We start from the raw sequence: 16,810 nt of genomic DNA, 5'->3' as shown, positions 1-16,810 counted from the left end.
TTCTCATAATATTTCAACTTTAATCTCGTAATCTTAGATTTTATTTTTCAATGTGGCACTAAAATGCAGATCGCAGAGTACAAACCTATTATGCCATGAATAGAAAACAAAACAGCTCATATAATGTATAGTTTTTCCTACTGAGATGTGAGCTCATCCTAGCTTTTTCTGTACCATTTTTGTGGAAAGTGTCATATTACGATGTGGTTGGCTTAACACTGGTCAGTCACATGTAAGTTTGGTTCTGTTTTTGAGCGCTTTTGTGACCAATTTAAGAACATACAGATGAAATCTGATCCTGGATCAGTGAATTCAATATGCATACAGGCCCAAATCTCATTCTTACATCTCCAGAGTCCAGAGAAAGAGAGATTTACTATAGATATCATTGATGGCTGTTATTTTTCAGAGCTGACCTGTTTAAAGTAACATAGATATACAGCGTTACACTCTGTAGATTGTAGGATTGTTGTGGGAAATATTTCTTTTACAATCAAAATAAAGTTTTATTTAACAAGAACATGGCAAGCGATGGATGTGGTGTTTGTTGCTTTGTTGCACGAGGAAGTATAGACTTCCTAAGAATGGATTATAGACTCCTATTTTAGTCGGTAGCAATGGTTTGAAGTTAAAATGTCTTGATGGATTTGTTTCTTACAAACACACAGCTTTTCTCTACACATGATGGTAATGGTAATGGTAATCAATTTACATGATGTTAACTGATGGACTGGAGTGATGTGTGAATTATTGTGATGTTTTTATCAGCTGTTTAGACTCTCATTCTGACGGCACCCGTTCACTTCCATTGGTGAGCAGGTGATGCAGAATTCTCCAAATCTGATGAAGAAACAAACTCATCCTAATCTTGGATGAGCGAAGGGTGAGTAAAGGGTTAATTAGCTTCCATTTTTGGTGTGAACATTTTGTGTTAAAGCCAGAAAACCAGGATTGGTCTTTTTAATTGTGTGCATTTTGAGTGGAAAAGCGTCTTTATTTTGAAATGATGCTAATTGCTAATTAATACAATGTCTTATATCACTTCTGGAATGTACAAACTTTATTGTTAATACATGAAATCGACAAAACTATAATGTAAAGCTTTTTAATATGTTGAACTTCTTCATGTTAATGGGTGTTTTTGGACTTCTGTAGAGCATAACCCATCTGCTTCAGTCTCTTACAGACACACAACAGGGATTTTATCTGGAGAGACAAAGAAAGAAAACATGAATACAGGATCTAAAGTGTGTTTGCACATGCAGCACTCACAAACACACTGTGGAATACATGCTAAGGCTTTCTGAGTGGTTTCTGAACTGCTGAAGCTTGACATATATATGAATCTGCTGCTGTTTTTACATGTCGTCCTTGTCTTTGGCCCCGTGTTTGAGGATGCGAGTGAACTCCACGTAGTTAAAGTTTCCTTTCTTGTCGATAGGTGCCTCTCGAAACAGCTCGTCCACTTCTTCATCTGTGAAACGGTCACCCATAGTGGTCAGCAGCTCGCGGAGATGGTCCTCGTGGATGAAACCTGTCACAGACGTCACATAAGGCTGTCTGGTTACTGATGAAGATCTCATTAAACAGAAAATCAGCTGCTATTTGTGTCTTTCAAAAAACAGTTGAGGACAGTTTCTTATATAAATTATTTTCTAAACAGATCAACGTCAAATCCAATAAATGTATTAATAACAATGGACCACAAAACCAGTCATAATGGTCATTTTTATTAATGGAGATCTGAATAAATAAGCTTTCCATGATGTATGGTTTGTTAGGATCGGACAATATTTGGCCGAGATACAACTATTTTAAAATCTGGAATCTGAGGGTGCAAAAAAATCTAAATGTTGAGAAAATCACCTTTAAAGTTGTCCAAATGAAGTTCTTAGAAATGTATATTACTAATCAAAGTTACGTTTTTATATATTTAGGGTAGGAAATTTGCAAAATGTCCTCATGGAACATGATCTTTACTTAATATAATAATGATTTTTGGCATAAAAGAAAAAGCAATAATTTTGACCCGTACAATGTATTTTTGGCTATTGCTACAAATACACCTGTGCTACTTATAACTGCTCTTGTGCTCCAAGGACATATTTTATTTTTAATGTTTTCCCCCTTATATCATGAGGATGCTTTTTTAAGCATTTGTCTTTTAAGGTAAATGTTATTTTAATATCACAGAAAAACTATGATAGTTTTTATCAATATGTTGAATTAGTTATTTGGTAACACTTTAGAATAAGGTTCCATTACTTAATGTTAGTTAACTACTTTCGTTAACATGAACTAAGCAAGAACAATCCTTCTACAGCATTTATAAGTCTTAGTTCATGTTAATTTCAGCATTTACTAATGCATTATTTAAATCAAAAGTTAACATTAGTTAATGCACTGTGAATTAACATGAACAAACAATGAATAACTGTATTTTCATTAACTAATATTAACAAAGATGAATAAATACAGTAATAAATGTATTGTTCATTGTTTGTTCATGTTAATTAATACAGTAACTAACAATAACTAATGGAACCTTATTCTAAAGTGTTACCAGTTATTTTTATATTAGTGTTTATTACTTTAATTTCAGTCAAATGTTTAGTAATTTTATTGTGTTTTTGCATTTTATTCTTTCATTGAAGTTTGAGTTATTTTAGTGCATCAGATAAAACTAAAATATTATTAGTATTTTTTTTTTTATCGGTTTATCTAACTCTTATAATGTTTCTCAAGGGAAAATCTTATAAAAACAACAGTTCCCATGATTTAGTTCAGTAATTGAGCTCTTTCTGAGAAGCTTGAGTTTCATGACTTTGAGAACCAGGCTCATATGTCATTCCTCTTCCCTTCATGAGGGTATAATTATACCAGAACATGATTTAGATCTATTGATTGAGCTTGAGATGGCACAATGCAAGTCATTATTAAAGCTGTACCAGAAGCATCTTCGTCGAAGCACATGAAGGCGTTTCGGATGACGTCTTCAGGATCAGTGCCATTCAGACGTTCTCCAAACATGGTGAGGAACATGGTGAAGTTGATGGGACCAGGAGCTTCGCTCATCATTCCCTCCAGGTACTCGTCAGACGGGTTCTTCCCTGCAGAACCAGGAACAAATGCTCAGATTCAGGGCTGGTTGAAATGCTTGATATTCTGCATGCTATTTGGCCTGCAGAATATTATTGGCAAATGATAATTAAATTAATGAATCAATAAATAAATGAAAAAAATTCTAAATAAATAAATTAAATAATTCAGCTAAAACATGGATAGTACTGGATGAATCTCACAAAACCAAACTAAGGTCATATTTCCGTTCACAAGAAAAAAATAAAATAATAATAATAATAATAATTATATATATATATATATATATATATATATATATATATATATATATATATATATATATATATGTATATATATATATATACATATATATATATATATATATATATATATATATATATATATATATATATATATATATATATATATATTCTCTTTTTTTTAAATAATATTTTTTAAATCTAGTAAAATAAAAAACATCCAAAATGTTCATGCAAAAAAGATAATTCTTACAAAATATCATTTGAAGTCATCTCAGCACAAAATCTAAACAAAAATGAAAATAAATATAAAATAAAAAATTTATTAATTAAATGTTAAAATAAATAAATGTTAGGCAAAAAAAAAAATGTTAGCCTGAATGCACTGTAAGTTGTTTTGGATAAAAGTGTCTGCTAAATGCATAAATTAAAATTTAAATAACTAATTTACACACACACACACACACACACACAAACATCTTACATAAAACTTAATTTTACAAACTACAAGGTCATATTTCAGCTCAAAATCTAAATAAAAATGAAGCCTATAATTAAATAGATAAGATAAATAAACATCTAGATAGACAGATGGACTGATCACCCAGAGAGGCCAGCATGTCGTGCAGATCCTCTTTATCGATGAATCCGTCTCTGTTCTGATCGATCATGTTGAAGGCCTCTTTGAACTCCTGGATCTGTGATTGGTCGAACATGGCAAAGACGTTGGACGTGGCCCTCTGCGGGCGCTTCTTTGTGGTCTTTCCTTTGGCACGCTTGGCTGCAGACATTCTGACCGCAGGGTTTGTTTCTGCAGGAGGAAGAGATAAGAGATTCAATTCATCAGAGTCCACTTATCCCAGTCTGGAGAACACAACAACACACTGCGATGGAGCAATGCCATCGGCACAAGTAGGACTTTCAATGTACAAAATTACATGAAAAACCACTCCCTACATGCATTCAGTCTTATATCAGAATAGTTAGAGCCACATTTGAGCGTCAAAATTAAACTGACATGATTTTTCAAGCAGAAGCATCTTGCCGTGTGACATTGACAATCATTGAAAACCAATTTGTAGTTTTGTTTTTTCCTCCTAAAAGTACAGAATTATAAAGGGCTAGGAATATTTATACTGAAAACAATTCATGTCAAGACACATGTCCAATTAAATGACTAAATTAAGGTGGTAAAAGCAAATATATGTATATAAGCCTACACGCAGTGTAAAACAAACAACAAAAACATTTGGTGTTAATCATTTTAATGAAATATGTGATATTTACATTTTTTATTAAATAAAAAAAATATTTTAAATTTTAAATAAGTAATGTATGTGTGTGTATATATATATATATATATATATATATATATATATGATAAATAAATATATAAAAAACTATATATATATATATATATATATATATATATATATACACACACACCTATTTATTTTTAGAGCATACAGTATTCGTACTTGAAAAAATGCACACACACACACATGCACACAAAAGACTAAAAAGGGTCAAATATTACATATCCTAAAACATACATGTTCACTTATACATATAGGAACTCTAAACCTTGCTGTGAATGATATATTTCAAATGTAAGACACCTTAAAGAACTGTTCTGAAACTATCATACATTTACACGGCACTGAGACATTTCCAGAATCAACCTGTTCAGAAGTTCAAACTCAAACTATGTTCTATCTGTTAACCATTAACAAAGCCAACAATGATCAGGAGTTCTTAAAGTTTCTGTACCTTGTTTCTGAGTTGAAAAGTGTTGGAGAAGTTCTGTTCCTGCGCTGGGCTGAAGGGAAGTTTGTTTGGTTTTTCAGCCTTTTCTCCAAACCTCCCTGTTCCTGAGCCGGCCAATAAGGGCATGGTCCTGCAGCCGGGCGCATCTGGAGCCTTTAGCCATACAAGGCAAAGGAATCTGAGAGCAGCAGATCTCACATATCCTGAGAAACAGCAGAGCGTTTTCACAATGGCCAGAAGGAGGCCTTATTTAGCAAACCAAAGACTGAGTATGCAGCACAACAGAAACATTTCCTTTGGCAGGCAGTGCAGATGAAGGATTTTGCATTATAGGAAAAACAATGCAAATTTATGAGCTGCTGGCTTGGTAACGCACAATACATCCTAGTTATCATCTTTCATCCTCTTCTCAAATATTTATATAAATGAAGTAATTTATTATATAATTCCCATAGAAAAATCCAGAGCTTTATAAATGTCTCTGCTGCAAGCAGTGCTGGTCTAAATGGTAAAAAACAAAAAGAATGTGTGTAAAATTTAGATCCATGAATTGCATAAGTTAAACTATGTGTCATGATGTGTATTAGCATGTTACAAAAGGTCACAATATTTTTCATGTTTCTGCATAAGCATAATGTGTATTTATCTTTACTACAGTTTTCTGCATGAAGACACTATTTTCAAAAACAAATATTAATATTTTTAATAATTAAATTAAATATTTTTGACGTTAAGATTCTTTTGAGGTTAAATGTATTTTTCTATTTAGCAGTGAACTAACAGACCTGTTTGTTTATTTATTTCAAATGTTTATTTTTGTACTTATTTTAATATGATTAAGTGTCTATTTTTTATTATTATTTTTTTAAATATTTTAAAATGTGTTCTACTATATGTATATATACATATATACAGTATATATATATATATATATATATATATATATATATATATATATATATATATATATACATATATATATATATAAATTGTATTATATAAATTATTTATTTTTATTTGAGTATTTATTTTATTTTAACATTATTTATTATAATCTAAATTATTTATTTTTATTTGAGTATTTATTTTAAATTATTACATTTGCACTGTGAGATATTATTTGATGATATTATTGGTTATTTTAATTAAATATTTATTTTATCTAAATTGTTTATATTTAATTTGTATTTGTGTGCATATTTATTTTAAACATGTATTTTAATCTATTGATTAGTTTTTGTAAGTTTTGCTAGTATTGTTAGTATTAGTTTTTGTTTGTTTTGCACATCATAAAATGAACCTATTTCTATCTATTATGTGCCATTTTGAGATTCAAATACAAAAAAAAAGCTATGTTATGCATTACAAAATGTATATTGGTTTACATGCGCCACATAATTTTCTAAAATCTAATTGATGTGAAGTATATCCAATCAGACAAGTGCAACAAACCCCGCCCCCAAGTGTCTTCAGAACGTGATTGGTTCAGACCGTTGAGCGGCAAAAGTTACAAGCTGTTTCCTTTGAGGCACAGAGAGTTCCTCCAGCAGGGGGCGATGCATAGCTCTCCGAAATATCATTGAACCGCATTCAACACGTGTTATATAAACGATACAATAAAACCGTTTTATTAATTGATACCTGACATATAAATAAAAATGTGCACCATTGTCTACTACAAATGTTATTAAGAGCCTCATCTGATTAATTCGCTGCTGGGAAAAGTAACATGTATCACGTGACAACGCTTTTCTCCCAGAAGCGATTTGGATTTTTTGTGCACCTGCAGTAATTATGCTGAGAACTTCATTATTGTCAAAATGAAATGACATACAGAATGAAAAGTAGATATAAAATAATTATTATTTATACCGATCGTACCTCACCAATCACAAACAAGATTTGCGCTGCTAGCCCCGCCCATTCTGTCACCCTGTCGATGCTAACCGCTCTTCTAGCGCTTATTGTTTTGCTTGCTAAGGATTGGATGTGTCCTGGGCATCTCCAAACATTTCCTGAAACACAGCTGTCAAGTCTGCTCTGTCCCTAAGCTTAATGGAAACACAGTTTTAACTGAGTTTGAATGGGAAATGGTCCGTGTGTTTGTGTTCTCTACGCGGCGAGGTGAGTAACGTTAACTACAGCCTTGATTTCTTTATTCCTGTCTCGGAGGCTTAAAGCAGCAGATGTGAAATGTGAAATGATTCCAGGCCGGTAATGACCTAATCTCAGTCTCGTGATACCTGCGCAGGTGCACTGACCTCTGGTGACCTGTGCTGACCCTCACACCTGTCCGTCAAGATCGTCAAATCTGCTCTTAAAGTCATGGACAACTCAAACGACTGCAAGAAGGCGGAGCCCAGAGTCAATGAGAAGAAATGCTGTGAGTTGCTGTTATTATTTATGTTCATTTCAATACTTTGAGATTAAAATGATTTGCAAGGATTCAAACTCGTAACCTTTTATTTATCAGTTTAGTTCAAGGCTGGCTACCGAACTCATATATGTAGCTAAATGTAAATAGTAAGGTATTATGTTCCATCATTTGGGGGATGTGGCATACATTATAAGATCTCATAATGTATGCAACATCATACATGCTTATTAAATAACACATTTAGAGTGAATATATATATACTAAGTGCAAAAGCAAATAATAACGTTACTAAAACTTAAAATTGACAATATAAAAATTAAACCAAATTCAAAATATTAATAAATACCATAATAATATATAAATAATATTATATCTATGCATGGTGGCTGTATGGGTTAGCTGTTAAGCTGCTGTGGCAGTTATTAACTACAGGAAGCCTCAGGCTGCTCTCATGCATAATTGATAAGGAAATGAAATCAATAACTTCAGCAGCATTAAATCTTTATGCCCTCATTAAAATCTTCATGAACGCCACTTATTTCCAGAAACATCTGAACTGTTTGCAACTGTTATGAGTATAAACATGATGAGCTGGGAACAGAATGTTCATCTGATATCATCATGCTGGTTTGTCCTGCACTGAGAAGAGAGTTGTGTGTGTGTGTGTGTTTGTTTGTTTGTTTTCATAGCGTGGGCGTCATACATGACTAACTCCCCTACTGTCATCGTATTGATCGGCCTTCCCGCCAGAGGAAAGACATACATATCTAAGAAGCTGACGCGATACCTCAACTGGATTGGGGTTCCCACGAAAGGTGAGAGAACAATGAGCAAATTCAACATACTTCTGTACTTATTATAATTACATATGTCATTAATCCTGGGGATGAACCCCTAAAATTATTTCTTAAATGAAATTAGTAAGTATTAATAATCTGAATAAATGTAAATTATTTTAAACTCAATATATTATAAATATTATGTGGTTTTCAGGAAGCTTGTTTCCACCACAGGATAAAAAAAAAAAAAGGTATTTGCCACTTTTTAATTTAACAATTCTGATTTTTTTTAAGAGAAAAAAGTAGGAATTGTTAGATAGGAACGTGCATTTGCGAGAAAAAGTAGTTATTGTGAGATATGAACGTGCATTTGAGAGAAAAAGTAGGAATTGTGAGATATGAACGTGCATTTGCGAGAAAGTCTAGGAATTGTGAGATATGAACGTGCATTTGCGAGAGAGTAGGAATTGTGAGATATGAACGTGCATTTGTGAGAAAGAGGAATTGTGAGATATGAACGTGCATTTGCGAGAGAGTAGGAATTGTGAGATATGAACGTGCATTTGCGAGAGAGTAGGAATTGTGAGATATGAACGTGCATTTGTGAGAAAAAGTAGTTATTGTGAGATATGAACTTGCATTTGCGAGAGAGTAGGAATTGTGAGATAGGAACGTGCATTTGCGAGATAGTAGGAATTGTGAGATATGAACGTGCATTTGCGAGAAAAAGTAGTTATTGTGAGATATGAACGTGCATTTGCGAGAGAGTGTAGGAATTGTGAGATATGAACGTCCATTTGCGAGAAAGTGTAGGAATTGTGAGATATGAACGTGCATTTGCGAGAGAGTAGGAATTGTGAGATATGAACGTGCATTTGCGAGAGAGTAGGAATTGTGAGATATGAACGTGCATTTGCAAGAAAAAGTTGGAATTGTGAGATATGAACTTGCATTTGCGAGAGAGTAGGAGTTGTGAGATATGAACGTGCATTTGCGAGGAAAAGTTGGAATTGTGAGATATGAACTTGCATTTGCGAGAGAGTAGGAGTTGTGAGATAGGAATGTGCATTTGCGAGAGAGTAAGAATTGTGGGATATGAACGTGCATTTGCGAGGAAAAATAGGAATTGTGAGATATGAACGTGCATTTGCGAGGAAAAGTAGGAATTGTGAGATATGAACATGCATTTGCGAGAGAGTAGGAATTGTGAGATATGAACGTGCATTTGTGAGAAGGGGAATTGTGAGATAGGAACGTGCATTTGCCAGAAAGAATAGAAATTGTGAGATATGAACGTGCATTTGCGAGAGAGTAGGAATTGTGAGATATGAACGTCCATTTGCGAGAAAGTGTAGGAATTGTGAGATATGAACGTGCATTTGCGAGAGAGTAGGAATTGTGAGATATGAACGTGCATTTGCGAGAGAGTAGGAATTGTGAGATATGAACGTGCATTTGCGAGAGAGTAGGAATTGTGAGATATGAATGTGCATTTGCGAGAGAGTAAGAATTGTGGGATATGAACGTGCATTTGCGAGGAAAAGTAGGAATTGTGAGATATGAACGTGCATTTGCGAGAGAGTAGGAATTGTGAGATATGAACGTGCATTTGTGAGAAAGAGGAATTGTGAGATAGGAATGTGCATTTGCCAGAAAGAATAGAAATTGTGAGATATGAACGTGCATTTGCGAGAGAATAGGAATTGTGAGATATGAACGTCCATTTGCGAGAAAGTGTAGGAATTGTGAGATATGAACGTGCATTTGCGAGAGAGTAGGAATTGTGAGATATGAATGTGCATTTGCGAGAGAGTAGGAATTGTGAGATATGAACGTGCATTTGCGAGGAAAAGTAGGAATTGTGAGATATGAATGTGCATTTGCGAGAGAGTAGGAATTGTGAGATATGAACGTGCATTTGCGAGGAAAAGTAGGAATTGTGAGATATGAACGTCCATTTGCGAGAAAGTGTAGGAATTGTGAGATATGAACGTGCATTTGCGAGAAAAAGTAGGAATTGTGAGATATGAACGTGCATTTGTGAGAGAGTAGGAATTGTGAGATATGAACGTGCATTTGCGAGAGAGTAGGAATTGTGAGATATGAACGTGCATTTGCGAGGAAAAGTAGGAATTGTGAGATATGAACGTGCATTTGCGAGGAAAAGTAGGAATTGTGAGATATGAACGTGCATTTGCGAGAGAGTAGGAATTGTGAGATATGAACGTGCATTTGTGAGAAAGAGGAATTGTGAGATATGAACGTGCATTTGCGAGGAAAAGTAGGAATTGTGAGATATGAACGTGCATTTGCGAGGAAAAGTAGGAATTGTGAGATATGAACTTGCATTTGCGTGGAAAAGTTGGAATTGTGAGATATGAACGTGCATTTGCGAGGAAAAGTAGGAATTGTGAGATATGAACTTGCATTTGCGAGGAAAAGTTGGAATTGTGAGATATGAACGTGCATTTGCGAGGAAAAGTTGGAATTGTGAGATATGAACGTGCATTTGCGAGGAAAAGTTGGAATTGTGAGATATGAACGTGCATTTGCGAGGAAAAGTTGGAATTGTGAGATATGAACGTGCATTTGCGAGGAAAAGTTGGAATTGTGAGATATGAACTTGCATTTGCGAGAGAGTAGGAGTTGTGAGATAGGAATGTGCATTTGCAGGAAAAAGTAAGAATTGTGAGATTAAAAAGTCAAACAAATTCCCTTGCAGAAACAAAACAGGTGCAGACTAGAAATTTTACAGGTTCAAACTTGCAAAGTCAGAATTATGAGATAAAATCTCAGAATTGCAAGAAAAAAAATTCCAGTTACCTTCTCTCTTTCTTATTCCATCACAGAAAACAACAACAACAACTAAACAATTGCAAGACATAAAGTAATGTGACATTCAGCCAAGTATGGTGACCCATACTCAGAATTTGTGCTCTGCATTTAACCCATCCACACACACAGAGCAGTGAACACACACACACACACACACACTGTGAACACACACCCGGAGCAGTGGGCAGCCATTTATGCTGCGGCGCCCGGGGAGCAGTTGGGGGTTCGATGCCTTGCTCCAGGACACCTAAGTCGTGGTATTGAAGGTGGAGAGAGAACTGTACATGCACTCCCCCCACCCACAATTCCTGCCGGCCCGGGACTCGAACTCACAACCTTTCGATTGGGAGTCCGACTCTCCGACTCTCTAACCATTAGGCCACGACTTCCATAGCACTGCCACTGGATCTATAAAATATACTATTATGTTTCACTCTGAGGTTTCTAACAGTTGTGTGTTTCTGTCAGTTTTTAATCTGGGCGTTTATAGACGTGAGGCGGTGCAGTCATACAAGTCTTACGACTTCTTCCGTCACGACAATAAAGAGGCCATGAAAATCAGGAAGTGAGTATCCACACCGTTACACCTACATTACACAATACCTTGCACTATGTGACATAATGTCATATTCACATCAATCTATGTTTCTAATAAACAAGAGTAAACAGCTTTTATTTGAATTGATAGATTCTGATGTGATGAACATTGTTTCCTCGAACCGGTGCTGATAAATCGAGTCAGTGTCAGTCGACATCATCTGCTGGTGCTGTAGAGTTTAATGAGATTGGGGAAGTCCTGATGATCTTCTGTTGTTTCTCACAGACAGTGTGCCATCGTGGCTCTACAGGATGTGAAATCTTATCTGAATGAGGAGGGAGGGCAGATCGCTGTAAGTTCTGCTCTTTAGACTTCACACATACTGAAACTTCATTAGCTCAAATATGAATCACTTGTGCGCTGGAGTGTTTTGTGTTATTTGACTTAGATAAATATGCAGTGGTTTCAAAGTGTGTCGTTTGCATCAGATCAGTGGGTCACTGTTATCACAGTTGTTTTGTAAGTAGAAATTAAGCGGAAATAAAATATAAAAGTAGATGAAAATATAGAATCAGCAATGCCGCTTTGGAAAAGAATGGAAAAAAGTAGACAAAAAAACAATATAAATAAATATTTAAAAACTTAAATATAAGTAAATTAATGCTAAATAGAAATATTTTAAAAATGACAAAATCACAATATATTTCAAGTTAATAATAAAAATGACAAATAACTGAAAAAAGTTTATTGCAGTATATTAACATTATTAAAACTTCTAAAAATAAAAATAAGTTATATGTAATTATTAAATGTGTATATATATATATATATATATATATATATATATATATATATATGGCAAAAAAACTTCATAATAGAATCACTATGATTTAAATTAATATATTGCAAATAACTGAAACATGTTTAAGATCAAGTGCTAAAATTATTAAAACTACTAAAAACTGGAATGAATATCAATTCAACAAATATTTTACAAATAATTAAATGTCAAAAACACGTAATAAAACTGATGCAAATACAAATAAATGAAATCTAAAAGTAAATATTAAAAGAAATTAAAATGCTGTGCTGGCAACTAACTAAAAATAAAATAAAAAATACTGTAAACTGAAATAAAAATAAACGAAAGCTAAAAAGAAATATTTAAAAAATGCTAAAAGTGGGAAAATTATTAGAATGTAAATATAAGAATCAAGCAGATTTAAATTATTATTGAATACTGTAATAGTCATATTTAATAATTAATCAACATTAATATATTTATATTAATAATTGATGAATTAATTAATACCCTAATTTCATAAAAATTTGCCAAACCAATTTCTATACCAGTCGAACAGAGCATAAAATGCATAAATGTCATTACAATCCATTAAAATGCTTTAGAGGCTTCTATGACACCTAACAGCACTTGTGACATAAGCAAATTATTCTAATAGTTTTATTGCACTTAATGAGATATCTTCTAACTGATTTCTTTTCACTTCTCTCGTCAGGTTTTTGATGCCACAAACACAACCAGAGAGAGAAGGAGCCTCATCCTGAGTTTTGCGAAGGAAAATGCATACAAGGTCTGAGGATGTTAATATCAGTCCCTTACTGAAATATTAGCACTTCATCAGAGATCAATAAAGCTCCTCCGTCAGCCTAGTTTAACCCTTCAGAAACCGGAATAGAAACCTTCTTGCAGTTTTTGATGGGATTCTGTTTGGTTTCGTTTTCAGGTGTTTTTTGTCGAATCGTATTGTGACGACCCAGAAGTCATTGCTGCCAACATACTGGTGAGCGTCACCGTTCATATTGATCACTGCTGTTATGTCAGAAAAGGTTTTCGAGGTTACATAACATAACATAACAGAGCATTGTGTTAGCAGCGCAAAAGATTGTGGGATTAATTCCCAGGTAACACTTGTTAGGTAAAAAATGTTATCCTGAACGCATTGATTTGATGCAAACTTATGAACGCAAACTTATATCTTGATGATGAGCCAAATGAAGTCAATATTGTTGGACAGCTCGTGTTGATTTCATTAATTTGCTGGCAGGATGTGAAGGTTTCCAGCCCTGATTATCCTGAGAGAGACCGAGAGAGCGTGATGGAGGACTTCCTGAAGAGGATCGAGTGTTATAAAGTCACATATCAGCCGTTAGACCCCGACGATCATGACAAGTATGAGTTTATGTTCATTTTAAAACACCATCTAGTTGTTCAGTGACCTCTGAGGAGACATTTGGCAGAACTTGTCTTTTTATTGTTTTTTTCCCACTTTTTTTTATTTTACTTTTTTTGGGGGGTGTCATGTCACTCAGTGTCCAGCAGAGAGCAGTACAGTACTGAATATATTTTGGTAATATTCTGGCATGTTTTGGTTTTGTTTGGTGATAATCCTGTATCATAAACACCTCTAGATACTTTCTAATCGACTGAGTTTGTGTTAAAATAGTGTGTATTTTCAAATATTAACTTTGAGTCTCTCAAACATCTATACAGATGTTTTGGACGGACCAAGGCATTTCTGAGATTCCTCAGCAGTAGTTTTTGGCTTTAATCATAGAATAATCTGCTATGGCTTGGAAAATTGTATCCTATTGTAATGTTTGTAGACACAGCTGCCTTCAGACTTCTTCTCCTAGCTTTTATTCTCTAAAAGCTGTGACAGTGCTCAGATAACATCCAGAAAGCTGTTTAATTCAGCCTGCCACCTACACTGTTCTTCATTTATACACTTTATTATATGCTTCACTAATGTAAGATCTAAAAAGGGATACAGCATTATGAGACGCTATATTTAATTACACAGAAATAAGTAGAAAACCCACATTCATGTCCCTGGAATCTATTTGTAGATTTAACTTTTGTTTTAATCAACAGTGTTAGCTTATTATTTACTTCTGTATTATTTTAGAATTAATTAATGTTTTTAAAATGTAAATTTAAAATAAAATTTAAAAAAATATAATTTTAAATTTACTATTAGTAATTTTGTCCTGTTTTCTTAGTTTTTAAATATATTTTTTTTGTTAATGTTTTCATTTAAATCTGTTTTAGTAATATATATATATATATATATATATATTTTTTTTAGTTGTAATTTTTATTAAAATTGTTTTTGTCATTTTGTTACTATTTTGTTTTAGTTTATTTACTATAGTACTTAAGTACAGCTTGAACTTATTTTATTTTAGTTAGGCAACATTTTTACTTTTTTTTTTTATCCAATATTTGTATTTTACTTTATTTTATTTTATTTTAATCTATAATATTTTTAATAGTTCTATTTAATAACAACAACACAGTTTTTCAAGATAATCATTTTGCCACCAAACCTACAGATATGGATTCTAATACACGTACTGTAATGCTAGCATTATTATACTTACTATACTATAGCATATAGGATTTAGTTTTAGCATTATTACATCTAAGCAGATATCAATATCTTTGATTCTAGACAAATGAATAAATCTATTTGTTGTGGAGAGCCATTTAAAGAACTCGTTTATTAACTGTAGGGAACAGATAAACACACTTTTTAAACAAGGCAAGGGACAGTTGAAGGTAGTAAGCTGGTCTTATGATTATGTAATGGTGATTAATCATGTTTATCTTTTTAGCATGTGTATTACACACAATTAAATGCAGGAACGGTTCCTCTGGAGTCACCTGTTAATTGTTCTGTACTCAGTAATGATAAAACAGCTGTGATATTAAAGTGTGTGTGTGTGTGTAAGGGTTGTTCTGGGGCTCTTTCAGGGACCTGTCCTTCATCCAGGTGATCAACGTGGGCCAGCGCTTCCTGGTGAACCGCGTTCAGGATTACATCCAGAGCAAGATCGTCTACTACCTGATGAATATTCATGTTCAGAAGCACTCCATCTATGTGTGCCGCCACGGCGAGAGCCAGCACAACGTCCAGGGCTGCATCGGAGGAGACTCGGAGCTGTCCAGCAGAGGAAAACAGGTGCACTTCACTCTCACTCATATACTGCAGCATACTTGAAGAATGAAGGAAATCCACTGCATGTTTCTTACTCACTTTGAGCTGTTGAATCCAGAAATAATGGCTGCTTTGTGCTCAAGCATAACACACTATCTTACAAAATATGACCGTTTTGTTACATTTTCGTTCTCAACAACCATTTATAAGATAGTCATCTTTTATTAAACTTAATCAGCAGAAAGACTGCCACAAATACATGATATCTGTCTTCATCCGAGTCAAATTACTACTATTTGTTCAATTTTAAGCCCATTTTCACATGTATGAATTATTCTGAAAACACTATTTCCATTTTTTCCACTAAGATGAATTATACATTTTGATGACTTCTGTTCATCTTTAAAATAAAAGCTGTTGACATTTGACTGCTTTTTATTATTTTGATACGTGCATTACTTACATTCATAACTCATAAATAAATACAGTGTGTATATATATATATATATATATATATATATATATATATATATATATATATATATATATATATATATATATATATATATATATATATATATATATATCATTTGTAAAATATAATATGTAATTTATATGGATATTTATCTAAATCAGATAAGAGAGTAATTTGTTTAAATGAGAAATGAGATTTGTTTTTCAATGAATTGAATCGAATTTTATTATTTTTATTTTAGTAGAAGTTTTAGTATTTTTTTGTGCTTTTGTCATTTTTACTAGTTTTCTTTAAGTATAACTACAGATTTTATAGTTTTTTGTTCTTATTACATAAAAATAATATTCTTATTAACAAAATTTTTATAATTTTTTAATTCATTTAATCTTAATACTTCAAGTTAAACTAAACGTAAATTAGAAATGTTTCTTCTGTGACAAAAAAAAAGTGTAATATTTTATTTTACTGTAAAATAAATAAATAAAATATTTAGTAAATCTTTTTTTTTTTTTTTAGTTTTAGTTAATTTTAGCAAAACGGAGTTGTTTGTATTTTTTGGTCATGTTTTTTTTTGTTTGTTTTTTTATAACTGTAGCACATGAAAAGCCACTTTCACAGTCTCCCTGTGTTGCTTCCCAGCATGCTCTGGGTCAGTCCTTTACCACAGGTGGGTGAGAAATGTTTGCGGGCGTCTCAAAGTCTTTCCCACTCTCTGTTAGTTTTCTAAAGCCCTGCGTGG

At 33.1% G+C, this 16,810-nt stretch overlaps 2 protein-coding genes across 2 annotated transcripts in view; one reads left to right on the top strand and one right to left on the bottom strand.

The window, feature by feature from the left end:
• Nucleotides 1-1,042: 1,042 nt before the first annotated feature.
• On the bottom strand, nt 1,043-5,279 carry myl9a (myosin, light chain 9a, regulatory). The gene is made up of 5 exons (XM_052593126.1): nt 5,112-5,279; nt 3,946-4,152; nt 2,949-3,110; nt 1,363-1,534; nt 1,043-1,206 (listed from the first exon to the last, which is right to left on the bottom strand). The coding sequence occupies exons 2-5, from the start codon at nt 4,130-4,132 to the stop codon at nt 1,203-1,205; spliced, it is 525 nt and encodes a 174-aa protein (XP_052449086.1). The 5' UTR covers nt 4,133-4,152; nt 5,112-5,279; the 3' UTR covers nt 1,043-1,202.
• A 1,763-nt stretch (nt 5,280-7,042) lies between these two features.
• pfkfb2a (6-phosphofructo-2-kinase/fructose-2,6-biphosphatase 2a) overlaps nt 7,043-16,810 on the top strand; it is a 17,245-nt gene continuing 7,477 nt past the window's right edge. The window contains exons 1-10 of the mRNA XM_052594997.1: nt 7,043-7,232; nt 7,360-7,491; nt 8,175-8,300; nt 11,568-11,664; nt 11,923-11,989; nt 13,155-13,229; nt 13,383-13,439; nt 13,704-13,828; nt 15,413-15,620; nt 16,791-16,810. The exon at nt 16,791-16,810 is cut by the window's right edge and continues 127 nt beyond it. Coding sequence (XP_052450957.1) covers nt 7,434-7,491; nt 8,175-8,300; nt 11,568-11,664; nt 11,923-11,989; nt 13,155-13,229; nt 13,383-13,439; nt 13,704-13,828; nt 15,413-15,620; nt 16,791-16,810 — 833 coding nt within the window. The 5' untranslated portion in view covers nt 7,043-7,232; nt 7,360-7,433. The remainder of the gene's footprint in view (nt 7,233-7,359; nt 7,492-8,174; nt 8,301-11,567; nt 11,665-11,922; nt 11,990-13,154; nt 13,230-13,382; nt 13,440-13,703; nt 13,829-15,412; nt 15,621-16,790) is intronic.

This window comes from Carassius gibelio, chromosome B23, assembly GCF_023724105.1.
Source record: "Carassius gibelio isolate Cgi1373 ecotype wild population from Czech Republic chromosome B23, carGib1.2-hapl.c, whole genome shotgun sequence".
Taxonomy (NCBI): domain Eukaryota; kingdom Metazoa; phylum Chordata; class Actinopteri; order Cypriniformes; family Cyprinidae; genus Carassius; species Carassius gibelio.
Note: the sequence above shows the minus strand (reverse complement) of the source record. Positions and strands in the feature narration are given on the sequence as shown.

What these genes read in the sequence shown, in the direction of transcription:
- myl9a (XM_052593126.1), bottom strand. Translation starts at nt 4,132, where the DNA reads ATGTCTGCAGCCAAGCGTGCCAAAGGAAAGACCACAAAGAAGCGCCCG. An exon ending in CGACATGCTGGCCTCTCTGG is followed by an intron (nt 3,111 to 3,945) that starts GTGATCAGTCCA and finishes CTGGTTCTGCAG; the next exon opens with GGAAGAACCCGTCTGACGAG. An exon ending in CTTCGACGAAGATGCTTCTG is followed by an intron (nt 1,535 to 2,948) that starts GTACAGCTTTAA and finishes CGTCTGTGACAG; the next exon opens with GTTTCATCCACGAGGACCAT.